Source organism: Melospiza melodia, chromosome 9, assembly GCF_035770615.1.
Source record: "Melospiza melodia melodia isolate bMelMel2 chromosome 9, bMelMel2.pri, whole genome shotgun sequence".
In the NCBI taxonomy this organism is placed as follows: Eukaryota; Metazoa; Chordata; class Aves; order Passeriformes; family Passerellidae; genus Melospiza; species Melospiza melodia.
The window spans coordinates 17,631,604-17,659,481 of NC_086202.1; the positions used below are offsets into that span (position 1 = coordinate 17,631,604).

Genomic DNA, 27,878 nt, shown 5'->3' on the forward strand with positions numbered 1-27,878 from the left:
TCTTTAATAGTTAAGTGTTTTCCTGCCCTGGGCTGAGAAGGCAGTAATATTGGTTACCAGTAGTGCTGGTTAACTTGTTTCTACTTGGATGAGTGTAGTCTGATAGGCAGGAGACTCCCTGGGCAGCCTTTCTGCAGGGCCAGCACTAAGAGGGGCAAAGCTGTGTGGTCGGCACTGTCAGTGTCTTCCAGCCTAGCTTGGGTTTCCTTACCTTGGCGTGTAACAAAAACCTTTTGCTACACACTTGCCTTCATTTATTTGAAACATCAGATGGGAAACTGACAGAAAGTTTATACACTGATTATTTACCCATCTGTGCTCTTCTGGATACTGAGACATAAACATAAACAGCTCAATCTCTCCTTTGAGTGGCAGAGATTAATTTCCATGGTGCTAAGGTAAATAAAAATCCATTGCCCCAGAAAAAGTGTGTTGCTCTTGCTGCCCTGTTCTCTTATTTTCACTAGGGTTTAGTTATTGTTTCAGCTTGAAAACGTGATTTGCCAGTCCTTGGAAACATTTGGTTATGAGAAAACATTTTTGAGTGTTTAAAGATTATAAATACAGCATGAGTACAGTTTGCTTTTTCTTGGTAGTAAGTTGCAGGAATTTGAACTTATGTGCAATTCCAATTTCATCCAATTAAATAACAACAAATAAAGGATTGTTGTTATTTGGGCTTTATAAACCAAAAGAAATAGATTTGGATGTATTGACCAAATATGACATTGACCATAAGCTATTAATACAATGCAGCTGTGAAAAAGGGACAGAATACAATATGGCAATATATTTGGAGTAGGAACAGGACAGTATTATTACCTTGGTACAAGGCACTAGTAAGACTTTGGTTTTGAATGTTTTAAATGTCACCTTTGTTCAAGGAAAACAAATATAAATTGGATAGGCAGCAGAGCAGATCTTGCAGTGTTGCAGTGATTAGGAGAATGAAGGATGCCTCCCAAGTGTAGCAAGCAGAAGTATATGATTTGTTTTGTTTTGTGGAACAACTCAGACTGGAAGAAGCTAGATGACTCTTTTATATAAATAAATAAATAAAAGCTCTCAGGAGAATAATAAAATGTTGGCTAGTGGAGAATGGGTAAAGTCAGACTAGACACAGAAGAGTTTTCACACAGCCAAGCAGAGAGGGAGTGGAGTTTCTGAAAATTGATCCTAGGAGGTGTGAACTCTTTGTGTAAACTGAGGGGGGAAAAAAATCTGGATAAACGTTACATGTGAGCTTGTGTGAAAACAGACCAGGGGAATAAACAGATGTATTTTGTTACTACCCATGAAGAGTAAGAAACTAGTATGTTCTGGGAAAGTTGGCTTTTTTGCTGTAGGTATTTTTAAGAGCAATAGCAGTGATTATTTGGATTCATAGCATAGTTGAAGTTATTTTTCATGTCTCCAAGTTGTTTCTTCCCTTTAGATTGCAGGGAGTTTTAATTAGACCATGTAAGGTTATGTTATATTTGTTCATATTAAGCAATGTCCGGGTTGTTGTTCTGCATATGTATAAGCTTTTGATAAAGAATATTATTTCTTCATGGTAGCAGTTTCTGAAGATATTAAGGGGTTTAGGTTTTTTTAATCAGGGTGTTGCTGTTGTCTGAGAAGTCCTTTATTGCTATCAGTGTGTGATCTTGAATGTATATTGTGATCTTTACATTGTTTATTTAGTGTCACTTGGATAGTACATAGACACAGATCAATGTATGATAACTGAAGTACTGCCTTTGTTTGCAGAGTCAATTTTTTCCATTTTTTAAAGAGCAAATATATTTGAAAAATAACTGCTAGTAACCACTACTTAATATATTTCTTACAGGATTGTTGGTATTTATTTGTGGCAGTTATTTGGCTGGTGTGCAAGGGATTTTTCCCTTCTTATGTTCAGAGCAGCTCTGAACTTCATATACAGAAACTTTGTTTCAGACCTCTTTAGTAATTCTCAGTAATAAAATTACGAATAAGAAACTTATGAGACAGTTTGAGCCAAGCTCAGATCTTAACATCCATGGATGATACAATCTGCCACTTTAGAGTCCTTGTCTTATCAATAAACTATGGTGATGAGAGTGCAGTATATTACCAACATGAAGCAGAACACCTGTGTGTAAGTTCATTTGTGACACTCTAGCTACACATTCTGTATAATAGAAGTAATAAAATAATTGCTTGTTAATGATTTCTTTTCACTTATAGAAACAGCAGTCACTAAAACCTGATTTGTAATATCACAGGAGGAAGTTCCCTTATGCCTTATTGTTTGGAGCTGTTCTATTCCTGTTTAGCTTGATAGATGCATCCATTAACTGTTCAATGAGTGGATTCTTTTTGCAGTACCCTCTTCATCTTCCTTTAAAAAACAGACTTCCAGGAAAACAAATTGCCAATTAATTTCCATAGCTCTCATATTCCACTTAAACAGTAAAGTATATCATTTTAATGTATGTATTTTAATGAGCCACTTAATGCAAATTATTTATTTCACATCAAGGGTTTTTTCGTTGAATACTCTATTTTAGGTACCAGGGATTGGGTCCAACAGTGATTGTCTGTCCAGCTACTGTGTTGCATCAGTGGGTAAAAGAATTCCACACTTGGTGGCCTCCATTTAGAGTTGCTGTGCTCCATGAAACTGGTTCTTATACAAAGAGTAAGGTAATGATTGACATTCATTTTGTAATTCTTGAGGCTGCCTTTTTTTTGTCGCTAGCAAAAAACAAAATCCCCTGTTGCTTAATTGCTTAATGCTTCTGTGTAGGAAAGGGCTTCTTGTGCCCTTCCTCTGAATGTATTAAAAGAACAAAAAGCTCATTGTCTTGTATAGATTTCATAGTAAACTGGACTAAAAGAGGGTTGACATAGAATACATGTTTATTATGATGAAAACTTGTATTGCCTGAATAAATTAAACATAGTAACAGATTTCTTTCTTGAGTTTTCCTTGTGCTGTAGTCCATGCTAGGAGTTTGACTAGACTGTTTGTACACCAGATAAGTGCTTGTAGCACTTGTGAATCCTCTTCTTGCATTTCTTTGCATCACTATGTCATTGATCTGATATCTAATGTGTTTTGCCTGCATGGATAATTTCTCTTCAGTTGGTTGCTGTCAGTTGGTATCACTCATTCTCATTTTCTTTAATGACAGAGTAACTTTGTTAGTTTACATTGTTTCAAGCATTGCCCTTTCTGTCTTTCAGTTTTCTTTGACAGTCTCTTCATATGCATGTTCTTAGTCTGTTGCTTAAGTTGGAAAGCCTGACTTCTCTGAAGTTTGAAACTTTGGTACATTGCAGGAACAAAACAAGGAAAACTTAGATTTTTATTTTCCCCATCATATTTCAAATGTTTAAATGAGTTTTCAGGATTCAGCAAAGCATTTTTAAATTTCTCTTTAAATATTTATTGAATTTCTTGTAATAACATTAAGATTATGTGGTGCTTAATTGCACTTGATTAAACGTATTCTGAAGTAATTGATGCAGTTACAGTACCTAGCACAAAAAGGAGTAGCTCACTCTAATGTGCTAATAGCTTCCTGTTGTTCAATTAACTTGGTGTGTTTTCAAGCCCTAAAAGTCTGTTGACCTCAATAACACGGTCACATGTCTTCCTAAATTAAATCATGTGTGCTTATTTTGGGCTGTTTCTTAATTAATGGACTTGACAGACTGACTCAAATTTTTCCATCTGCAGGAATAGTAAAGTTTTCAAGATTTCACCTTCCCACTGTCATCCTTCAAATATATATTCAACAACTTAAAATTGAAGCTGTAAGCACTTTTGAGCAGATTTAAAGAACTCAACCTAATGCCTTATCTTCTAAGAGTGTAACAGTGCTTTAAACAGGTGTCACTGATAAGGTCTTAACCACATGCACGTTTTTCTCCTAGATGCCTCTTAATCAGAGAAGAGCAAGCTAAAGTAAGGAAAAAACCAACTTTCCTGTTTTACTTCCCCTATACCTGCAGTAAAAGTTTGCTACTAATAAATTGGCATAAGTAACACTAGTACACTGAAAATATATCACATAAAATACAGGACAGGTGATTTACTCCTGCCTAGGATTTCTTTTCAAAATACATTATGAATACTTTAGTTCTGATCTTACAGCAGTTCCTTCTGCTGATAAACTATGGCATTGCAGAAGACCACTTCTGCATGTCTTAACTTTGTAATGCTCATCCAGGGACCCTTCTGCTTTAAGCTCTGGCATAAGACATAGAAGAATAAGTTAAATTAAATAAATATTAAAAGAGTGGTTTAACTGCATAAGTTCTTTGAGATTAATTTTACTTAGCCAAAAGCCAACTCCCTGTTCACCTGTAGTCTCAGTGTGGCACAGGCTTGTTTGGAATTAACAGGCAATTCCAGGATTCACCTGTTCTATTTGTGTATCTTTATCCTAAAGTAAATGAGAAGAGTTTCATGTTGGACAGCTCCAGGAGAGGATTGGGGAACAGAATTTTGTTATCAACTTTGGAGTCAGAAAGGTCATTTCAGCTTCTGAGGGGACAATTTTCTGTAGCAGTGGAGGAACATTATTGTCCTCCAGACTAAATGAATGTCAGACAGTAAAGATCTTAATGGATTTTGAGGACTACCTTATCCTGTAGTGGTTGACCAGCAGGTTGTGGTAAAACCCAGTATTGCAGCTTGTTCTCTACAAGTCTGTGAAAGAGGCATAGGTGATTTCTAAGGACAAAGATTAATTGTAAAACTATTGGATGAGAATTTCAGAGAAAAAGGGTTAAGCAATGACAGATATCCCATTAGGCAGGACAGTGTTTCATAGCAGAAACACACAACAGCTGAAGTTTCGTTTGATAAAATTTAAGTTGATGTTTTAGGTGAGATGGATGGATGTAATTTTTCCCATAACATTGTCAGGAATCCTGAAATCTTCTCAAATACTAAATCTTTCAATATTGGTGGAATAATATAGTTTTATGAATAGGCATTTTCTGGTGTACCTTCTAAGATGCACAAGCATTGATGCAAGAGCCTGTCTTCCGGCTCTTCAAAGGTGCCCACAGAAGTATTTCACTTGACAGTGAAGAGTAGGGAAGACATCTGTTCTGATTGCTTCATCATAAATTGATTCTAGGCAGTACTTCCCACAGCTGTTCAGTTAGTGACACTTCTTTAGTGTTACAAATGGACTTTGAGCAACGTGGTAAGTGAAAGGCTCTCTGATTTTTACTTTTTTACCAGTCTGTTCTGGTTTTCTTTGCAGGCAGTTATAGGATCTTCACATTAATAGTGTGAAATAACAGCCTGAATTTTGAGCACCAGATTGGCTGCAAATCTTGTCAGCCTGTTTCAGCTCAGTCATTGAGAAATTTCACTGCTATAATATTTGTGGAGCTTTTAGCATATGCAAAGCTTCAAAAGAGACACTCATTCTTTTTCTAAAATGACAGTGGTAGAAAATTTTGACAGTAAAGGAGGGAAGTATAAGTTTCCCATTTCACCCTTTGGACTATGACTAATGCCCTTCAGCTGTCTAGGGGCAGGCAGGTTGATATTTTAGATGATGGAAAGAAGACACAGTAGCAAACTGGAGAGATTTCCAAGACTTTAGAGCTTGTTTAAGGCATTCGGATGAAATGTAAAACTTGCTCTTTTTAAAAGTTATTATTATTTGTGATTACAAAGGTTATTTAGCTTTTCTAGGATGATAAATGTGCTTAAGTTGGAGCAGTAGGTGGAATCAGATTTTAAGTAATAGCCTTCCCCTGTGAAGTCAGCTTTCAGTTTGAACAAGGTATAGCATTTGTGGCTAAATGTCCTGAAGTGCTGTCTTATGCTATTAAGCTCCTACCATGGTTTGTCCTGTTGTTTTAAAACTTCTGTTGGCCCATGAGCATTTGTAAATCATAGAATGTAAGAGGCAACATGAACTTTGGTGATGGTGTTTAACATATCGCGTATGGAAGGAGGCTGTATTTTGTAAGTCTGAACTTTTAATTTCCTAATCTTTAGAAGAGATATCACTGAGGTTAACAATTCCTGCTGATGTTAGTCACATACTGTTTGTAAATGTGTAACTTTGCATTCCCTTATTCTGGTCAAATGCAGGACACACATGCAGCCCTAGAAAGTAATTGTCAAGTTCATGATGCTTGCAGCTGTGAAACCATCTACTTCAAGATGACTTTACACATGGAAAACTTTAGACCTTCTAGCCTCACAGTAGAGTACATAATCTACATGTAGAAAAGTCAATTTCAGAGGTTGCAGTTACCTGTATGATTGCATATGGAACTTGTGTTTTAGGAAAAGGCTCTGAGTTAAGGACCAGATTCAGATAAAATTAGTATCATGCTCCAAGAAGTAGCATTCTTGTTGAATATGTAATAAGTGTTTTAGCTCTTTTTATTGCAACTTTTACATCATTAAAAATTATAATGTGTTCTTTTGAAGCCTCTTTGTGGTGCCATTTAGGATTTTTGTTGGGGCAAGAAAATAATAAAGAGGTTTTATATGTTGAATTTATGGATCCCCAGGCCTAGTGGTTGGTTATGAGATGGTGATAAGCCTGCTGAAGAATGCACTTTTGATTCACAAATTATATATGGTTGGATAAGTGACTAGATACTATCTCTGACTTCATGCTTGCTTCAAAGATAGCTGAATGTTTAGTGAATTTTGTAGCTGTCACTAGTCTATGTCTTTAAGTTCAGTTTTAACATACACATTTTGGTCTAAGAAAATTACCTTTTCTTTTTTAATAACAATACATAAGAGTTCCGATTTCATGTCCTCTTAAATATTTTTAAAATACTGTCAAAAAAAGAAAAAAATCTTACTTCTGTAAACATCAGTCCTAAAAATTGTCCTGTTTTTGTACCTTCAGAAAAAAATTTATAGGTACATTGAAGTATTAAGAGGAAAAAGAGCATTTGCTTAGAGATATGTCCTGAGAATAAATAATGAACCTTTTAGCTGTAAGAAATGGTGCTTGTCAAAATTCATCCAGTCTTTGTACATCTCCTGTGCTCCAGTGAAGACAAGGCAACACCATCAACTTACCACCTAAGGTTGGGAAGAAATACTGTCCTGAACTGTAAAGGCCTGAAGTACTGTGGTAACCAAAAATGCAAGTTCATAATTACTCAATATACTCGCATGTTCCTCTTATTCATTAGCATCAGATAAAGGCCAGAGTGCAGAATTTCAGAATTAGGTAACTGCTGTGTAATCTGGCATTAGTAGGATTTGTCTCTCTCAAGCACACTTTTTTTTTAACTTAGTGTAACAGTGCATGACCTGAAATATTTCATTATAGTGTATTTCCAGAGAAAAAATAAAATTTAGACATGCCTTAATCTAACTAAATGAAGAAACTGTGGATTAAAGAAATTATATGTATATAAATTATATATTGTGTGTGTTTGTATTTTATATTTTAATATATTTTATATGCAAAATATTGTAAAATAGCCTAAATTATAAAACACCACACCCTCAAGAGTTTGTATCCAATATTAGATCCATTAGCATGTTTTAAAATATTTAGAATTATTCCAAGAACGGCACTTAAAGTGAAGGCAACCTTGAAAAGGTACCCAATGCAGTAAAATGAGACTAGTAATTGTTGTACTGTGAGTTGATAAAATTGTGTTGTTCTGTTTCTTCATTGTCAGCACAAATCCTTGTTTATTAAAAATTTAGCTTGAAGGAAACTTTAATTAATTACAGGTTCAGTAAATCCTGACTAGGATTCTGCCTTGGTGTGTTTACAATGAATGGCCTTCATGTGCCTGTGTTTCACTTCTGTTCTCTCTGCTACCTGACAGCGTGATTTATGGCTGTTGTTTTCTACCAGTCCACTGTTTGCCCTCTAGGAGGGATTGGTCTCTTGAGCCTCCATAATAACAGCAGCACTTTCACAAAACATCTTTTAATGACAAGAGTGTAGCATTCTGTAAGTCAGGCTAATTGCAGACATACCCTATTAATTGCAAAAATTAGGAGAGGTTACATATTTTACAAGCTTTTAATTTTAAATCACCCGAGATGATTTGTCTTAAGTGTTTGGGTAGTGATGTCTACAATATTCTATGACAGACCATTGCTGAGACTTGAGAAAAGTTGCAGACTATGGATAATGTACCAGGTAGAATTAAGCTGTGGATGTCCACACCTGCAGAGGAATCCTGTTCTGTCTGTAATACAAATTATTCTAAAGATTATATATTCTCTTGAGACTCGTGATACCAACATTAAATAATGTGTTGTGGTTTTATCAGGAGATGATAATCAGAAAGCAGAAATTCTTGAACAGTGAAAAGAATTTTTTGAATCTTGGGGTGTGTGTAAGTAATTTTACAGTAAAAGGTCATGGATATTGACACCATCTTAGTTTTTGACATGGGTTTTTCTCTTTTGTTTGGTTTTAATTGTTTTTTGTGGGCTGTGTTTTAATTAAAAGGCACTTCAGGTAATAAGGGGTTTGTCTTTACTTTAGCAAATTTAGTGGTGGTTGTACTTTCTGTTTTTCCCTTCTCATCATCTGCTGTTTAAGTCTTCTAGATTTATACATGGAGGATAACTGTAATAAAGATGAGTCCTAAACATTGTCAAAAATGATGTAGACTGTCCCTGCCCTACATAACTTGTAGCTATAAAGGCTAGTAAAAACCTGGGGGAAGGTTAAAGCTTACCAGAGAAGCACAAAATTTGAAGATTGATAGCAACTATGTTAGTCTTATAATGAGAAAATTTAGACAGAATTTAGGATTATACAAATATATTTTTGTATTTGTTTTTCAGTATTTCACTTGTTTAATTTTCCTCTAACATTCTTGCTTGCAGTACACAAAGCTGGGTTTGTGAAGCAAATATAGGAGAACTTGAAGAAACCCATTACCTTAATCAAATCCAATGTTTGCTTTTTCAGACATTGCCTTTAAAAAGTTGAAAATAAAAACCATTTTTTCCTTCTGACCAGGCTTTTGGTAAATTCTGATTTGCTGTAACACAGTATTCAAGTGCTTCATTCTTTCACAGATGAGCTAAGAATAATATAATCAAAATCTTGCATTTCTTATTTTCATTACAAAGTAAATTATAGATCTGGTTTCATAATACTTTGTATACATACCTTGGATATCAAATCTGTGTGTGTGTAGGTCTGAGGATTCTGTCCCACTGACAATGTTCACCTTTTGTTTTTAGGTGAAATTAATTCATGAAATTGCTTCATGCCATGGGATTTTAATTACATCTTACTCGTACATTCGTCTGATGCAAGACAACATCCACACATACGATTGGCACTATGTCATTCTGGATGAGGGTCACAAAATCCGAAATCCAAATGCTGCAGTCACACTTGCATGCAAGCAGGTACTTTATAAAAAAGAAATGTATGTGCTCTGGAGGGAGGTTTCAATGTCTAGTAGCCTATCATAAAAATATATGTTTGATCATTAAAAAAGAATAAAAGCATACATCACAATGGTCTGTATTTTACTATTTAACTTACTTTACTTTTCTAATGAATTTACATGGGTAAATTTACACAAGTGTGGTAGAGGAAAAAAATTATAAATTTTAAATTGCATAGTAATTTACCAGTACTGATAAATGTCAGATTGCTGGTGTGAATTTTCTGCTAACAGTTTATGAACAATGTATTGCAGAAATCGGGTTTTTTCATGAGTGTGAGGCCACATATTTTGGCATGAGAATTTATTGTTGGTGAAGTTGAATATCCTCTGAGGTAGGAGGCAGGACACACCAGGAACCATGAAAATAACTTTCTTTTGGTTTTGTGGTTTTTATTAATAGTTCCGCACACCCCATCGAATCATCTTGTCTGGCTCCCCTATGCAAAATAACCTAAAGGAGCTCTGGTCCCTCTTTGACTTTATATTCCCAGGAAAATTGGGAACCCTCCCTGTGTTCATGGAGCAGTTTTCTGTCCCAATAACCATGGGAGGATATTGCAATGCCTCTCCTGTCCAGGTAAATGCATCCAAAATATCATTTTGCTTGAAGGAAACTATTCCAGCTGTTACTGTTGTTTCTAAACCAACTTCTAAATGTACTTAATGCTGTATGTTTCTGGACACTAACCAGAAAAATGTGTGTATGCCTTACTGCTGCTTGTGTAAAAAAATCATTCAGCTGAGACTGTTTCATTTATACAGGAGTGCACTTTATATACAAGGTTTTCTTGTCAAAAGTCCTAAAGCTTAGGTCATTAAAAGTATTCTTTGATATGAAGATAAACAGATTGGAGTGGAAGGTGACTGATTCCACATTTTAATGTATTTAAATAGATCAAATATCAAGCTTTGGCAAATTATGCAGTAAGTAGAATTCTTAAATCCAGTTCAGAAACAGTTTTTATTTCAAAAAGATAATTAGGTGTTGGAAGTCTGGAAGTAGATAAACTAATTTTGAAAGCAAAAAATTACTTGGGAAATTATTTTGAATAAGTGTCTATTAATCTTTGTAGTTGTGATTCTCAGTATTGATGACAGCTTAAATGTTTTTCTATTTTTAACTAGATAGCAAATAAATTTTCTGCATCATAATCTACAGACTAAGTTTCATATAAATACTATTAAATTTGTATCTTTCTAACTACTGTTTGTAATGTTTTTCCATTCATGCATTGCTGAAGTTTTATTTTCTTTTCAAGTTTAGGTACTTCTCTTGTATAAGTATTAGTAATTTACTAAGTTGGCCTTTCTATTATTTATATATATGAATATTTTTTATTGTCTTGTTTTAATACAAATTAAGGTATTTTTAGCCATTATTACAGTGAATACCTATCTCACACATCCCTTACCCCTTATAGAACTGTATTCTCCATTTAGGGCCAGAGTGACCTTCAGTTTCTGTCATCATGGGGATTTTCTTGTACCGATTTTTTTTTTTTTAGATGTCTCAAGTGTGCACTAATCTTCACTTATTGTCTGGTAACCACCACCATTGCTGCAGGTTTCTTTTTTGATCTTTACTATATGTATTAGCACTTTTTTCATGAGGATCTTGGTTTTGTACTGATTTATAGTCACTTCTTTCTTTGGTTTCTAAATTAAATATCTTATTTTGGTCTCTTTTAAAGACAAATCTGATGTATCTGAGGAAGCCTTACTTACTCAGTTTTATTGTTGCTAACATGAATTTTATTGCAATTCATGTTGTGTTGAACATGTAACTATAGATTTTATTTCTTTTTATTTTATTTTTTAAATTTTATATTTTTTATTACCTAATTTTTTTAGTATTTTCCTATTGCTGATTATATAATTTTGCTAGTTGCTAGAATTAATATCAAGAACCAAAATACAACTTGTGCCTTTTCTTCCTTTTTTTCAGGTAAAAACTGCATACAAGTGTGCCTGTGTGTTACGGGACACCATAAACCCCTACTTGCTGCGAAGAATGAAGGCTGATGTAAAAATGAGCCTTTCACTTCCAGATAAAAATGAACAGGTTTGCTTATTTTCACAACTAGATCTGAGTCCTCACTCTCCCCAAAACTCAGTCTTTGATGAAAATGTGGAGATAATTTGTGCTAGTAGCAGATAAAATGGTGGTTTAACTAAAGATAAGGAGCAGAGCTTTCAAGATTCATATTCTTTCATGATTGTACTGAGTATTAAATTACTGCTGTCTTGCAGGGTCTGTATGAGTTCACTTATCTAAAAAGTAAAGGGTAGATGAAGTGTACTCAGGGCTACTTAATGCTGTCCCCTTGGGTCTCAAGTGCATTGAAATGAGTTGTCTGTCTGTTTCCTTTTGTACAGCAGGAAACAATTCAGCATTGTTTCCTGTCGTAGAAAGATTAATTTGGGCAGCAAATAATACAGAAATACTTGCTGGCAGTTGTTCATATTGCACGCTAGCTGGCCTATACATTATAATAAATTTTCAAAATATTAGGCTTGTGGTGTCAAACTTGTTTGCTCTACTACAAAGTGGAATGTTTCTTTAGGAAGCATTTTCATTCAAAGTAGAGGAGGTTGAAAGTATTGGTTAACAGAAATTCCTACAAATACTCACTTGTAATTATTAGCTTCTTCTTCAGGTTTCAGTGCTTCAGGCATTTATGTTCTGTTCTGACTCCTTCCTATCTTCCCACTTTAAAAGAGAAGTAGACATGTTAAGTCTTTGTAAGACAGTGCTGAAAGGTCCATAATAAATAAATAGGCCATACTGTGTATATGCAGCCTAATGATTTTTTTTTAACTAATTTTTTAATTTCTATATACTATTTTTAACCAACTTCTTAATATCTAGATATAAAAGAATGTGATCATAGACAGTTTAAATAAATTTGATTTTTGCTCTTGCCAGTCACAGCGCACTACATCAGTTTGATATAGAGCATAATATTGGGTGCCTTGCAGGATGCAAGGAAGTGATTTTGTTCAATTTTAGCCCATCAGAGCACCTGAGAAATCATTATATTTCATGCTTAAGGTCTAAAGACAGGACAGACCACATCTGCTAAACTTCTAAGAATTTCCAAGTTGTAAGGGAGGTGACAGATGCACAATGGAAAGAGTTGACTATAAACAGCTTTGAGAGAATGCTAACATTGCACAGTTCTATTTTTACCTCATTAAAACTAGAAAATGGCAGCACTTCCAAAGCTAAAGTGATTTGAGCGGAAGATCTAACTACTGGGAAAGAGCACATAAAACCTCATGAAACTCATCTTAATGATCATGTTCATTCTCTAAATGATTTTTTTTTTATTTCTAGTGATTTCTGTGCAGTATCTTTTGACTTAGTTTTTTCTGTATGTCACACATCTCTGAACTTTCATTGTAGCACATGGTAAAATTCTGAAATTCCCACAGGTTGGGCTTGAGTGGTTGGTTTGTTTTGTAGGTCCTCTTTTGCCGTTTGACAGAGGAGCAGCGTCAAATCTATCAAAATTACATCAACTCTAAAGAAGTTTACCAGATTCTCAATGGAGACATGCAGGTGGGCATTAATAAGGATACTGACAGATATGGTTGGATGGATAAAATCATGGACTGGCCCTTGCACTCTTCTAGCTGAATTCTGAGCAGTAGGGGAAGCAAACACACTGATCTCTATTCAGTTTTTGTAGTTGTCTGTTTTTTTTTCTCAGAAATGTTAGATGAAATATGTTTGAGTTAGTGATCCATATGTAGTGACATGACCAGATAAAAGTAGGAATGGAATGAGCTTCCCAGTATGTTTGTGATCTGGGGAGCAAATTCTGGCTTTTTGGATGACCTGTTGTAGGTAACTATATTCATGCTTTTAACCAATTGCCCAAGTGAAGCAAAGGAAAAGCATAGTTACTTCTGGGAGTACAATTCAGGTGTGATAACTTTGTTATGATTTCACAGTATTAACAGAAAGCAGAGCAAATAAGCAAACAGCCTTGTTACTGTCTTACTAGTCACTTCTCAACATCTTCTGCCTCCATCCTCATGATGTAAGTGTTGAAATTGCTGTGGCCAAGTGGAAGGCATAATTGGCTGCTGCTGCCTGTGTAGAATCTGCTGTGGAATCCTCCATTGCACACATCTGGTTTGTTTGACATTTTTATGCATGCAATGGATGTGTCTCCCTTCCATTTTAGCCCTTATTTGTAGGAGGAGAGATATTATGTGTTGGCTATAATGTGTAGTTCACCATATTTTCTTGTCTTGTGAGCTGTGAAATCCATTCTCTCTGCATACCCAGGGGCTCCAGTCACTGGTATGGTCAGCATGGCCATGTATATTGCAGTCCCATACACAGAACACATTGACCTTATTACTGTTTTGACTTTTTTTAATTTACCAGATCTCACAAAGGTATAGAGGACAAGTTTTTTCAAGTGCATAACCATTTTAGTTATCCCAGTGAAAATTTCTTTAAGGAGCTTGTTCTTTTAGAGATGACTCGTACAAGACTCTGCAGAAATTTACCTAAGATGTTACAAAATGGGCTATCATATTTACTAGGGATCTGAAAATTTTGAACAGGAAATGTCAATGCTTTTATTAGATATTCTGTGATGACAACAGCAAATTCCAGCTGAAAAACGGCATTGTAAAAACAAACCATAAATTATGAGCAGGCTCATCCAGCTTGTAGTACTAAAAGATTGAGGGATTCATTGTTTCAAGCTAGTTCATTTTTCAGAATATTCAGAAGTATAAATAACACTTGTAATATTATTGAATGAATAACTGAATAGAACTCTCCTAATATGGCATCAAAAGTGGTAATTTCAGTTTTATATATTTGTTGAAATATGTTAATTCATTTATTCTTTGTTATCTTGCATTCTGGTGGGCATACTGACTATCCTAAGGTCTGTCTTAAGTTACCTGCTAATATGATAGAAGTTGGAAGGAAAGACATGATAATTTCATGGTTTCAAGAAACAAATTCATGGCATTTTTCCTTTTGAGTGAGAAAAACATGGCCTAACAGCTAGGTAAAGACTGGTTTTACTAGTGTGGATATTGTTGCAGAATTCCCTTAACAGGATAGGCTCCCAAGTACATAAAATTTCAATCACTTTCTTTTGTACTGATTTTTCCTAAAACTTTCCCTTAAGCAAGTATTAGCATGAAAACATTATTAAAAATAAACATTAATGGTTAGTGGATTAATCTATTGCTCTTTTTTTTTTCCACAAGCCATAAAGACAAGTATTTGAAAAAAGTACAAGTATCATGAAAAAAGAAATATTTTTCTCTTGTTTTCTTTAGATTCTCTTAGGACTATCAACTTTGAGAAAGATTTGCAATCACCCTGACTTCGTTGCTGATAGTCCCAGACTTTTGAAGAGTGTGCCAGATGCTGAAGCAGAGGATCCAAATCAGTTTGGATATTGGAAACGTTCTGGAAAAATGATAGTGGTAGAATCCTTGCTGAAAATATGGCACAAGCAAGGTCACAGAGTGCTGTTTTTTACTCAGTCAAGACAGGTAAGATGAGCTAATTGTTTTTAGTTTTAGCTATTACTATTACTTAAAATGTGTGTGAGAGTTCCAAAAAATGTGTAAGTAGAACCACCTTTTGTAGTGTCTTTCTCATAAAATCAGTGTCTTACTGAAAAAGTTACTGAAATGACTGGTGTCTTTGGAATAATCAGTGACCAGTTCCCAAACTCAGTAAGCTTTACTGAAATGACACAGCATTGTGGCAGTGGCCCAGTTTCAATACACTGTGTCAAAACTGTTTCAGCTGTGCCCACATGGTCCCAGGCTGTCCCTGCTGTGTAGTTCCAGGACACAGTTGGTGTCACTTTGCATGCTCTGTGTGGTGCCTGTGCACCTCTGATCCTCAGGATTGCTCCCTTTGGGACAGTGGCACAGACACTGACCTTTGTTTTCCCTGTGTACTCACAGTTTTGTCTTCCTTCTGTGGATTTTCTTGGGGTGCTGCACACCAGCCCATTTAATTAACTTGAAGCCATGGCCCTGGACTTCCAAACCAAGCTCAAATATTCCGCTGCATTCAGCTGTGAATTTTTTTTGCCCCATTTACATAAGTTGGTTTTCTGTCATTTAAGAAAATGTTTCAAGTTTTTCATTGTTTGTTTGATTGACACTGCAGTTAGTGCTAGAAATTCTTACAGGTTCATCATACAGATGCTCAGTCTTCACATCTGGATTTCATTAAATCTTTTCCATCACCACAGATGATGCAGATACTTGAAGTCTTTGTGAGATACAGAAACTATTCCTACCTCAGGATGGATGGCACCACAGCAGTAGCTTCCAGACAGCCTCTTGTAACAAAATACAATGAGGTGAGATGTTCCATCCCACACATGAATACATACTAATGAGTATGATTGAGTTCTTCCATTCCTTTTTGTTCTATTTTTAAATATACTTCTTCAGGTTGGAGACCCAAAACTGAGGAGTTCAGGGAAATGAAACCCCTGTATTTGTGAGAGAGGGGAAAATGTAATCTCTTATTTCATACATAAAGTTGGGTTTTCTGCTAAGGAAAGAAACACATTTGAGAAGGGGGAAAAGCAGTTTTATTGGATAACAGTAAATGAAATTTAGATCAGACTAGTTGTATTTGTCAAAAGAAATACTAGACAAGCAAGGAAATGTGTTTCTTCTCTTGGCTTCCTTTGCATCTTTGCATATAATGCTGATAAAATAAGCCAGGAAGATTTTTTTTTTTAATGTTATGTTTTGCTGTTTCTTGCTTTAGTAAATTCTCTCTTGTGTCACAGGACAAATCCATATTTCTTTTTCTTCTAACTACTCGTGTTGGTGGCATTGGAGTTAACTTGGTTGGTGCTGACCGGGTTATTATTTATGATCCTGACTGGAATCCCAGTGTAGACACACAGGTGAGTTTGATTTATTACATTCCATTTACCAGCTGAGTTGGAATAAAACTGAAGCTGAAATGACATTTATCTCCTCAAATAGTGTTAAAGCACTATATTACTCTTTCCTAAGTTGCTGTTCCCAGCAATGGTCACTTAGGGTGCAGCTCCACATTATGATTACTCTTGTGGCAAAGCCAATTTAAGTGGTTCCCACCACATCCCCTATATGCTGTTATACCTTACCACTCTTCAGTCCTGTTGATTCATGTAGTCAGTTACAGTGCAGTCAAACAAACAGTTCAAATGGCCTGTGTTTTTAAAATAAATAAACAAGATGTTTCTGAAGGGAAAGTACAGCTGTGCAAGCTCTTGAACAAGCAGGACTGTCGGTGGTGACAATGCAGGGTGAGAAGAGGAGAGCAGATGCTGCTCAAATTGACTTTCTCACTAGATAATGAAATGTAGCTGTGACCTTAGAGAGCTGCTCTAAGCTTTTAGAAGTTGTTCATTATCTCATCTTATCTCACAGTGTGGTAAGCAATATAACTGCTGCATGATTTATCAAATCATGTAGCAGTTATATTGTGCTTACAAGTTTGAGAGGAAAAAGCTTTTTTATAGAAATGCTATGTAGCTCTGAGATCTGCAAGTGTCTGACTTACACTGCTCTGTATAGTGGTTGGTTCAAGATGTTTGTAGGAAAGATTTCATTTAAGTTAAAGAAGAAAAGTTCAAAGGAAAGGTGTGTATTAACACTCTATTGGGAAATTTCCTTCTGGAATAAGTTTATGTAAAGTACATATTCTAGATAAAAGTTCTGATTTTAACATAATCTATGTATTGGTAATTTTTGCATAGATTGGTACAATTGGAGACTTTCTAGATCTTTTTCCTCTCCTGCTGAGTTAATTATCGTATGCTCTAGAAATGCCATTTCTTGAAGTATTTGTTAAATGTCCAAGCTAAGTTTAAAAGTGTGTTATCATTGTCTCTCTGCCAGCCACGTTGGAGAGGCTCATATCTGGTAACCAAACCTTTGTGTTCCAGGCTCGGGAACGTGCTTGGAGGATAGGCCAGAAGAAAGAGGTGACTGTGTATAGGCTGCTCACTGCAGGGACCATTGAGGAGAAGATATACCACAGGTCAGTCAGAAGGATTTCTTGGATATAGCTGCATGCTCAGGAAAATTTAGCAAATCCAAGGTGGTGGAACAGTGACATAACTGTGCATGTCCACACATTGCTTCTAATCCCCAACCTTGGTCATGGTGGGCACACCATGGAAAACTTCTGAAAGTTTCTACTGAGAAATGGAGAACCTTTTTCTTGTACTAGACTTCCAGCTGTACTGCTCCATCCCTAGCAGCAAGACACATGTGCTAAGTGTACCTTACCAGTCTGTTCCAGCAGCTTTGTCCAGCACATCCAGAATTCCCTGTGAAACATAGTATGAGGCATAGACAGAAAACAGTGAGCACCTTATTCACAACATGAGACTCAACTAGTCTGAAATGCAAATTCAAATCATCAAGTTCTTTATATTCTCCTTGGGATGTATCAAGATGTATGTGGTACATAGATCTATTTACTACTGTGCAAACCCAATTTGATTTTATTCCCAATTCATTCCAAAGTGAAAGAATTAAATCCCAATAACCAGTCATATTCATGTTATTTATTCCAAAGTGTAGCTAAAGCCTTTGAAGTGCTTGTATTTCAAAATCAATGAAATCTTTCTGGTTTGCTTTCCCATTCAGCTTTCTCATTAGTTAGCTTCACTCACATGAATTCCAGATGAATGTACATGGGAATCCTGTGTCTGGACTTCATTCTTCAGAACTGAAATACCCTCTTGGAAAATTCAGAAGAACAAAAAGCTCTAAATCATGAAATGCCCATGCTTACTGTTTTCCTGTGTTCTCTTGCCTGTAAATGAAAATTTAGTTTTTTGACCACTGAATTTAAAAATATTTTCCTAGCCTAATCTCAGCAGAACCAAAAGTGTGATAAAACTGTTGGAAAGAACTATTTCGAGTTCTATTTAGGGATGTACTTTTTGTACAGAATAAAACAGCTTTTGCTTTAGGCACTATATACTACAGACATGGCATAGAAGCAGTTTTACCAATACTAGAAGATTCTTGCAGTGTTGTACAGATTTGTTCCTTTTGGTCCTCTGTAGGTGGGCTCTTTTCTTCTCGGCCACAAGTCTGATTCCCCTTTTCAGTGTCTGTCATGCAGTCATCACCATCAGACTGAGCTACTCTGCTGCTTTTGTTTCCTCCAATCAATTGAACCCATAAAATGTTGTCATTTTAGCAAGCTGTAGTTTTTTTCTTTCAGGAGCGTTCTGTTTGTTTTATTGTTACATATGCAAGCTTTTCAATTTTAATGGACAAAAAAGTTCTAGCTGTGAAGTTATTTATTGCTTAGTTAAGGGATGCCTCATAGGACATCTCAGAATAGTGGTTACCTGTTGTGTTATGGGGTTGTTGCAAAATAATAAATCCCTGTGTTTAACAATTTACTTGGTTGTTTGAAAGTTACTAACTCAAGATGGTCTTTTGGAAACTAACATTGTCTTCCCACTGCTTAATTGTTCTGCAGGGTAATGTTTGTGCTCATAGTTTTCTTTTTAAGTATTGTACTCAGTACTTAAACATCGCTAGACATTGTTTCATGCACCAAATATTTGTTTTCTTTTTTAGACAAATCTTCAAACAGTTTTTAACAAACAGAGTGCTGAAAGACCCTAAGCAGAATCGCTTCTTCAAATCCAATGACCTTTATGAACTATTTACTCTGAACAGCCCAGATGTGTCTCAGGGGACAGAAACAAGTGCAATTTTTGCAGGTACGTGGGGGTTTTTTTTCTGTTTGTTTGGAAAAAAAAATGTCTTAATTGTTTGTTAAATGGATACTAATTTTCTTCATCCCTCAGGTACTGGTTCAGATGTTCAAGTCCCAAAGCCACCTGCTAATGGCACTTCTAAATGTGATGTCCATCTTGCAGAAAGCAGCTCACACAAGAAGAAGAAATCCTCCAATTCCTATTCCACCACACACATGAAAGATTCTTCTTCTAAAGCAGTAGAGACAAGTGAGGAAACCAAGGGAACCTTGGAAGCCTTTGACCAAAATAGCTACACGAAAGATAATGCACAAGCTGCTGCTGATACAAATTCATTCAATGAAAGCAAGGAGGAATGCTTGGAAAGTGATGAGAAATGCATGTCCCAGTCAGTGCCATGCAGTGCGGGCTCTGCAGAGAATGCAGAAGGTCTGACTGCAGATGATCTGGCTGGTGAGGGAGATGGTGCAGCTAATGCAGATGCCAGGACAGATCTCAGCCTCACTTGTGATGCAGCTAGCTCTTGGGAAAAACAGGATGCTAAAACTGAAGATGGGCAATTTGATAATAATCATTTTAAGTGCATCTCAAAAACAAAGCACAAGGTGGATGTGCTGTCACGTGAGAGCCACAGAGATAAGTCTAAGAAGAAACATCACAAAGATGCCAAATTTGAAGGAAAGCGCATTCCTCATCTAGTGAAACAAAAGCAATACAGAAGAGAGAACAGTGAAGAGCAGGACTCAAAGAAAAATGATGACTATGTCTTGCAGAAACTTTTCAAAAAATCAGGTAACAGTTGTTGTTTGGCTGCTGACTAAACAGATGTATATAAAACCTATGCAAATGAGGGAAAGAGCAGATCTGTTACTCTGATGGTTAGAGCTACAATAAAAAACATGTTCATTCTGTTACTTTAGTGAAAGTTAAAATGTTCATTGTTTAAATTTAATTTAAATTTAATTCCAATTGACTTTAATTCCAGTTACAAATTTGCTAATTACCTTGGCACAAACTGTTCAGAGAGATCTGCATTTCTGGATATAGAAGTATATGCAGTGTTTCTTCTGGATATTTCCAGGATGTAATCAACCTTCATTTACACAAGGGTTTCACTTCTGTCTGTCCTGTCCATAACAATGGAAATTATCAATTTGCCCACATAATTGCCAGGTCTGTTGTGAATAATGACCTCATCAGCACACCAGAAGTGATTTGCTGTCAGATTGATTACTTAACTGATAAAGAAGGGGGTTCTCTCATTAGAAATTACTATACTGATGTACTTAATATAATTACCCTGAAGAAGGAAAAATGCAGTTGTGGCATTCACTTAAAAAGTGAGTATTTGATTTTCACAGAAATTAAGAAATGTCCTCCTTCACCTTTTTTGTCCTCTGGTTTTAGGGGTACACAGTGTTATGAAGCATGATGCCATTATGGATGCCTCCAATGCAGATCATGTGCTGGAGGAGGCAGAAGCGAGCAGAGTGGCCCAGGACGCCTTGAGAGCCCTGAGACTCTCTCGTCAGCAGTGTTTAGGAGCTGCTTCTGGTGTGCCAACCTGGACAGGCACGAGTGGTCTCTCAGGTGCACCATCAGGAATAAAGTGAGTTCAGTTCTCATTCTGCTTTCCCAAAAACAGAGGAGTTGCATAGGATGTTAAAGATAAACATTTTTTGTCTTAGTATTTGCAGTAACTTGTATCAGTCGTGCATGTTTTATATTTAATATAGACATGAAAGCATATTACAAGCATAGGTAGTCCATTCTGAAGTACAAAGAAAGCATTATTGTTGCACAGAAGAAGAGAGAACTTAGTAGAGGGCTCTTGAGAACCCTAAAACAAAAACCCAGTCTGTCTTTGAAAAACTGTCATAGTCATTTTGAGAAGGATGTTTCATGGAGTTAATTCTTTCATGCATTTTTAGGAGTCGGTTTGGCCAAAAAAGAAACTCCATGCTGCTTTCTTCACATTCCACTTGTGCATCAGCTTCAAAGAAGCAGAAGGTAAGAAGCAGAAGCTAACATTTCTGTTTTAATAGCTGATATATGTGAATTGTTATGATTTATGTGATAAATCCGACTTAGATGTGTCATACACATTTGTTGTATGATTATATAGAATTCTAGAATTTTTAGTTACCTGTGATTCTGATTTTTTGTTTTGATGAAGTGTAGTTAGGTACAGCAGTCACAAATTGCACCATGGTTTACTTATCTGTCTCAAAACCAGCAACACTTTTCTTTTGCTTCTTAAGTTCTAAAATTGAGACCAGAATACATCACTTCTTTATGGTATATTTCAGATGACCAAGTGGTGTATTTGTTATTTAGGTCTAAACAACAGTCAGATTTTGTTTAATAAATTCTGTGGGTCTCAAAATGCAATTTTCCCCATAGTCTGTGTGTTTATTTGCAGGATGGAGATACAATAAAGAAACAAAATATAAGGAAGTCTAGTTCCAGTGAGCACTTCAATGGAAAATCTGGAGAATCGTCATCCAGTGCTCTGGACTCTTCATCTTTATTAGCTCGTATGAGGGCAAGAAACCACCTTGTTTTACCACAGCAGCCAAGGGATGAGGGCGATGAGAACCATCAGCCAGCGCCCGCCCCAGTCCCAGGTTCCACGGAGTACGATGAGCTGCTCGTGGATCTGCGCAACTTCCTGGCGTTCCAGGCCCGCGTGGACGGCGAGGCCAGCACCCGGGAGCTGCTGCAGGAGTTTGAGTCCAAGCTGCCTGCAGAGCACTCGTGCGTCTTCAGAGAGCTGCTCCGCAACATCTGCACCTTCCACAGGAGCCCCAGCGGGGAAGGGGTCTGGAGGCTAAAGCCGGAATTCCGGTGACCCTCCATCAGTGAAGGCACCTCTCTGTACAGCTGAGCACCGTTCTCCTCTCTAAGGAGAAACACTGTGTGACTTGGAAAATTTTGAAGTATTTTGTATTCCTGAATACAGTCAGTGGTGCAGGACTTGTTGCAGGCTTAAAGCTAACTTACTTTCTGATTTATACTATTTATATAAAAATGCCATCTACCTCATAGATGAAACAATACAAACTATCAGCACCTTTTCTTCAAAAGAAATCTTAATATAAATGGGGTGAAGAGCATATACTGACCTTTTATTACAATAAGATCCATGGATGTTGCCGTGGATTGTAAGTCTTTGATTTCTGTGAAATTTTGGAAAACTACTTCCTTGATTTCCTGTTTATTACTTGAATGGCCATAGGGCACACAGTGTGCCATCAAAAAAAAAAAAAAAGGGCAGAGGGGAGATGATTGTAGTTAGCATGAGAGGTTCACTTGTACTGACAAGTGCATCAGAATAATTTTCTGTAACTTGCATCAGTATTGAGAATTTTGTTGTAATGTTTTACTAACTCGGGAGATAATTCTAATGCCATGAATGTTTAATCACAAAAAGTTGAAAGTGTAGCAGGATATTAAGTTAACTGACAATTGACAATTATGGAAAACTTACTAAATTCCAGAGCACCCATTAACACCATCATCAGCAATCCAGTTACAATCCCATATACCACTGGCAAGTGTTTGCTCTACAGTATTTTTTAAAACTGAGGAGACAGTAACTGTTATGTTTGTCACAGGTTGTGGACTTACTAAATGTTCATATGTTTCACTGTGATTTATGGCCAGTTACCTCCCACCACTTAAAACTTGATACCTTGATATAGACTGGGGTGTTAGCTGGTCAGAGAGGGAAGGGTGTCACTGTGTTTTACTCACCATAATCATTTTTGGGCATAGTTGGAGCATATATCAGTGTTAGATGTCATTCATCTAGGGGTAGGGAAAACTTGAACTTACCCAACTGTCAAGAGACTTTTAACACCAATTATTTGTAGCAAATCCAAGTACAACACTGGGTCTGTCTTCAGGGCACTCGTGTACTACACAAGGAAATTTTAGGGTGGAAAATGTGGACAGATTTTGAGAAGAAAACCACATGGTTGCAGCAACATTGAATTACTGTATGGCTTAAACTAGGAATAGTTACCTATGCCTAATGTCCTTCCTATCCCTAAGCTATGGAAAGCTGAGCTAGTTTTAGCTTTTTTGTTCACTATGAAATTATCTTGTTTACTTTAAGTGGAAGTATAAATATTCTAAGATGAATGGTGAAGCAAGAATACAAACTTTCTTTTTGTAAAAAAAAACCAACCTTTTAGAGACTTCCAATTGCTTTTCCTCTTATTTTTGCTCAGTGATAAAGGATCTGTAGAGATTTGCAAGAAATTATCCTTCTTGGCTTTTCAGAGGCTGGATTTAGGCAGGACAGACAATTCAAGAATGTTTATTTTCCTAACAGCATTTGAAGATGGGACTTCTCCTAACATCTCTTTCTGTGATCCCATTTATATTCACTTACATTCCCTCTTTCAAAAACAGGTGAAACAAGGAACTTGGGCTGCAACTGCTGTTGATATGACTTGAAATTCATCAGAAAAAGAGTAAAAACAAACCAGTTTTCTGTTTTCTTCATATCTATGCAGACTGTGAATTGGTTTGGGTGTCATATCCCCATCTTTTATCCCAGCAACAAACCAGGAATTCAGCAGTCAGCAAAGTTGCTGTTGTCACCTTAGCTGTTAGTTTTGGTGTCCTGTTTTATTTAAACTCCCATTTTAAAGACGTCATTCCTGTATACTAAGGAGACTTTGCAGCTTCTTGATCTGTTAATGTAAATAGACTTGCATGTACTTTTTATAAATTATTGGCTTTTATGGACTTATTAAAAAAGGAAAAACAAAAGTGTGTTCTAGAAGTCATTGGGCACTGGGAAGAGTGGGCAGGGAGGCATTTTCTCCTATATGCTGTGCACTGACCAAATGATTCATATTATCTTTAATTGTATTTCCATTATCCATACAATTTCAAATTCCTAACTAGCTTTTTTCCAGTACTTGCATTTGTTGAAAATCTTTAGGGACTGAAGAAGTACTAATATAATACTCAAAAATATCTGTAAGTAGTTGATCTCAAAAGCATATGTGATTAAAGATTTACTGATTTATAGATAGAATATTTCCTAGACTATAATATAGCTACTATTCATTTTAATGTAGTAGAGTTATTTCAGAAAAATTCTACTTTCAGTCCATAAAACATCTGATTTTTGTTGGTTTAGCTTTACCTGTGTAAAGTGAATTCCTTTCACATCTTCACGGAATACCTGAAGCAGTTCCTCACTAAGTGTTGCATAGTTAAACAAATCTTGTATTTTAGCTGTCTCAGTTTCCAAGTACCCAGTGCTGTAGTTGGTAGTTTCTACTTTATTTGTGCATGATTCCAAAAATCACTTATGTGGAATGTGTGTGTTCTTATATTTTGTTTTCTTACCTCAGTAAAAAAAGGGGATAATGAAAAATCAAAATACAGATGTTAATTTAGGAATAAAGCTGGGAATAAAACCACTAAATCTTACTAATAAAAGATGTGTCAGCATGGAACAGTGATTATAAACTTAAATTTAAAAAAGCATACCACAAGGAACTACTGAAAATATCTTTCCTGTAAAGATGCTAAAAGCTGCACACCATGCTACTATGGGATGTGACCTACCATCCACACAGCTGAGCAGACAAATACAGTTGAATAAAAATCTAGAAAGCTAAATAGCAGAAACTTTGATTTCTCAGTAAGCAGTTGTGGGAACTGTGTACACTGCCTAGGTAAAACCTGCTGAAATGATACTTTAACTGCAGAAGTTAAAACATCATAATTGTTCCTTTTGGTTTCAAGCCATATTTGTAAAGGGGAAGGGAAAAAAATCTTGCTTATGAAGATGTTTTCCCTTGTCCTCCCATCCCATCCTCCTTTTACATTATTCCAGGTGCTTACTCTCCTGTGTAAGTACTCTCCTTTGTTCAACCTTTTGTTGAAGATGTATAGCCAACCAACACATCTCTGGTATAGAACTAAATTTTGACATAGAGAAAAAAAGACTTAGCTAAAGGTTGTAGGCCTTTGACTTTTCTGGACAATAATGACCCACCACAAAAGAAATGTAAGTTGCTGAATGGATAGATTGATTAGAAATGGTGATTAAAAATGGTATTTTTAAATGCCTAACTTCTGTCTGTGGCTCAGCCTCTTCTCAAAGGGCTGCACCATGTGGAGAATTGAGGCTGTTGCAGATAATAAATGTCATCCTCCAAATAAAGCTATAAAGAAGTAGGGTTTTACATCTGCAAGTTTTGGCTTCAGGTGACAATCACCTATAGACAGTTGTACTCAAGTCATAAGGTCAGCTTTGCTTTTGATTCCAAGATTGCTAAACTTGGCTAAATGTTGCTGTCTTCTACTGCTGCAATTCTCTGCCTTTCAATGGGCTATAACAGAAGGGAGAAACTTGATTATTTTCTTTTTCTTCTAATCCAAAATAATTTTATTTTTAAAATAAGGAACTGGGTAGATGAATAATTAAACTGTGGGGATAATATCTAACTTGAATTCCTTTTTGCATACTGCTGTGATTCATATGTAAAACCCAGTCATTACAGTTTAAGCAGTTTTCTCTCTTGAAGAGAGAAGGTGTTAAGGAACAGTGGAACAGCTCTATCAGTGATTCAGCAAGGAAAAATGATGCAATGCCTCTTGTGCTGCTGGTGGCTGTGCCTTCTCAAAAGATATATAAAGATGATAAAATAATTAAATATTAAGAGACCCTATAGCAATTTTATCTAAATTTGGCATATTTCCAATGTATGGGCTAAGAAATTACTAAATTTCTTCCCAATTTTCCCTCATGTTTTACATTTGGTAACGTAGTCACTGAGATTGATTTAAAATGTGGAGTAATCTACCTGCCTGGTCTTTTAGGAACAGGAATGTCTGAAATTTCTGCTGTAAACCTCTGGGTACTCTAATTCCTGCATTGGTTTCTCCATCTGATGGATGCAGTCTTTAGAGGGAAACAATACATCTTTCAAAAATGCTTCAAGAAATGATAGCACAGTACAAAGAAGCCCTGGTTGGAAAAACAGGTAATATGGTATTTTATTGTCTAGACCATTAATCCGGCAATTCTAAGTTACACAAAACTATCACAGAAAGTTGCTGAGAGTGCAGTTTTTGAAGGGCTTGCATAGGACACATGTCTAGGAGTCAGGATGTGCCGGCGAGTCTGCACTTGGGAGTTTATCTCCTCTGGGAGAGATATTTATTTATCTCTTAGATACATGGTAAAAACACTCTGCTACTTAGGGCCATTTATAATGTCCATGTTCCAACATTGAGACTAAATGCTGAATATACTAAATGCTCACTAACTCAGTGGCTCTCTCCATCTACCCACCCTCACGGGATTGCTATTCTGGGCTCTGGGGTGATGTCACCCCTCCTGCTTCACACAGTATTGCTGATGTGCTACAGTCCCGTGCCTTCAGCTGAAACTTGGTAGATGAAGCTTTCCTTAGTAATTCTTAACTTGTTCTGGTGGGCGTGGTTTTGCTACCTCTCCTACCCCTAAAAGAGGAGTCTGACATCTTTCATGCAAGGGCCATTCCTTTTTTCTTTTTTTTAAATGGGCCTAAGCTGCTATGGAACTGAGTGAAACACCTCATGTTCTTGCTCCCTGCCTGAAAAACACGGAGGAGACTGCAGAGGATCATTGTTTCACTCACAGAGCAGAAAAGTAATCTTCCCCAGAAAGAATAGACCTGTTGTGAGTCATTCAATTAGGAACTACAGAACCAGCACAGAAAACGTAGGAAGTGTCAGGCAGCTGTGTTAAAAAGCACCTTCCAGCCTGCTCTACCCATGCAATAACCATGCTTTTTCAATATTGTTGTGCTAGATTCACCACAATGGCATCAATGTGGCAGGCCATACAATAAATATCCCCGTTGTTACCCATGCACTATACCTGAGAGCCAGATGATTGTGAACTCTCCAGACCCAACAAGCTGTTCATCCAGTCATTTGAGAGAGAAGGGAAAGCAATGCCAATGCTGAACTCTAGAGAATCTACCTAAAATTTTAAGTGAACTACCTATCATAGTTCCCTACAGATTCACAGCTTTTCCTGGGCTCCCAAAGCCACACTGCTCACAACACCTAAGTTGAGAGAACCTATTTTTATTGTACAGAACAGGGAGGTAGAAGCTTTGCACTAATTGCAAACCAGGACTTAGAATCATCAGAGGAGCTATGACCAACTCCTGCATAAGGCTTACATAAGTGGTGAGTCATGCAGTCTTACAGAAGAATAGAGAGAGAGGCTTTCATTATGTTGTTTGCCTAATCAGAAATATGAAAATAAAAGAACACAGCACTCAGTGGGTTATGTTTGGCTAACTGTAGGCTGAAATTTCTGCAGTTGCACTACAATAGAGGCATTTCGTTGTTTGTAGTCCCAGCTTATATTAAACAGAGAGGATTTTTTTCATAAATTTTTGCCTCTGGGGCAGAGTTAAGGTTCTTAGGGAAACCTAGCTATGTGTTCCCAGGCATTAATGTCTGGAAGCAGCACCATGAGAGTAAGAATGAAGGTATATGCCTAGAGAGAATACTGGGAGTAAATTAAGAGACCCAAGGGCATGGTAGAGTTTGTGCGGATAAGAATGTGAAAAAGCAGTGAAGGGGGAGCAAAGCTTTTAGGTTGACTGAAAAACAGTGTAGCGCTGATTTCTCCTGTCTTACTAGTCTTTTTCCAAGTTGTCAGGCAGGTAGCTGAATGGG

At 36.5% G+C, this 27,878-nt stretch overlaps 1 protein-coding gene across 3 annotated transcripts in view; it reads left to right on the forward strand.

Annotated features, from left to right (window-relative positions):
* Positions 1-25,359, forward strand: part of ERCC6 (ERCC excision repair 6, chromatin remodeling factor) — a 45,301-nt gene extending 19,942 nt beyond the window's left edge. For all 3 annotated transcript variants that reach the window (XM_063163579.1, XM_063163578.1, XM_063163577.1), the window contains 14 exons: positions 2,535-2,670; positions 9,197-9,367; positions 9,812-9,988; positions 11,357-11,473; positions 12,878-12,973; positions 14,728-14,946; positions 15,663-15,773; positions 16,215-16,334; positions 17,364-17,458; positions 19,024-19,169; positions 19,257-19,958; positions 20,574-20,775; positions 21,098-21,176; positions 21,589-25,359. In XM_063163579.1, coding sequence (XP_063019649.1) covers positions 2,535-2,670; positions 9,197-9,367; positions 9,812-9,988; positions 11,357-11,473; positions 12,878-12,973; positions 14,728-14,946; positions 15,663-15,773; positions 16,215-16,334; positions 17,364-17,458; positions 19,024-19,169; positions 19,257-19,958; positions 20,574-20,775; positions 21,098-21,176; positions 21,589-22,017 — 2,800 coding nt within the window. In that variant the 3' untranslated portion in view covers positions 22,018-25,359. The remainder of the gene's footprint in view (positions 1-2,534; positions 2,671-9,196; positions 9,368-9,811; positions 9,989-11,356; positions 11,474-12,877; positions 12,974-14,727; positions 14,947-15,662; positions 15,774-16,214; positions 16,335-17,363; positions 17,459-19,023; positions 19,170-19,256; positions 19,959-20,573; positions 20,776-21,097; positions 21,177-21,588) is intronic.
* The last annotated feature ends 2,519 nt before the right edge of the window (positions 25,360-27,878 follow it).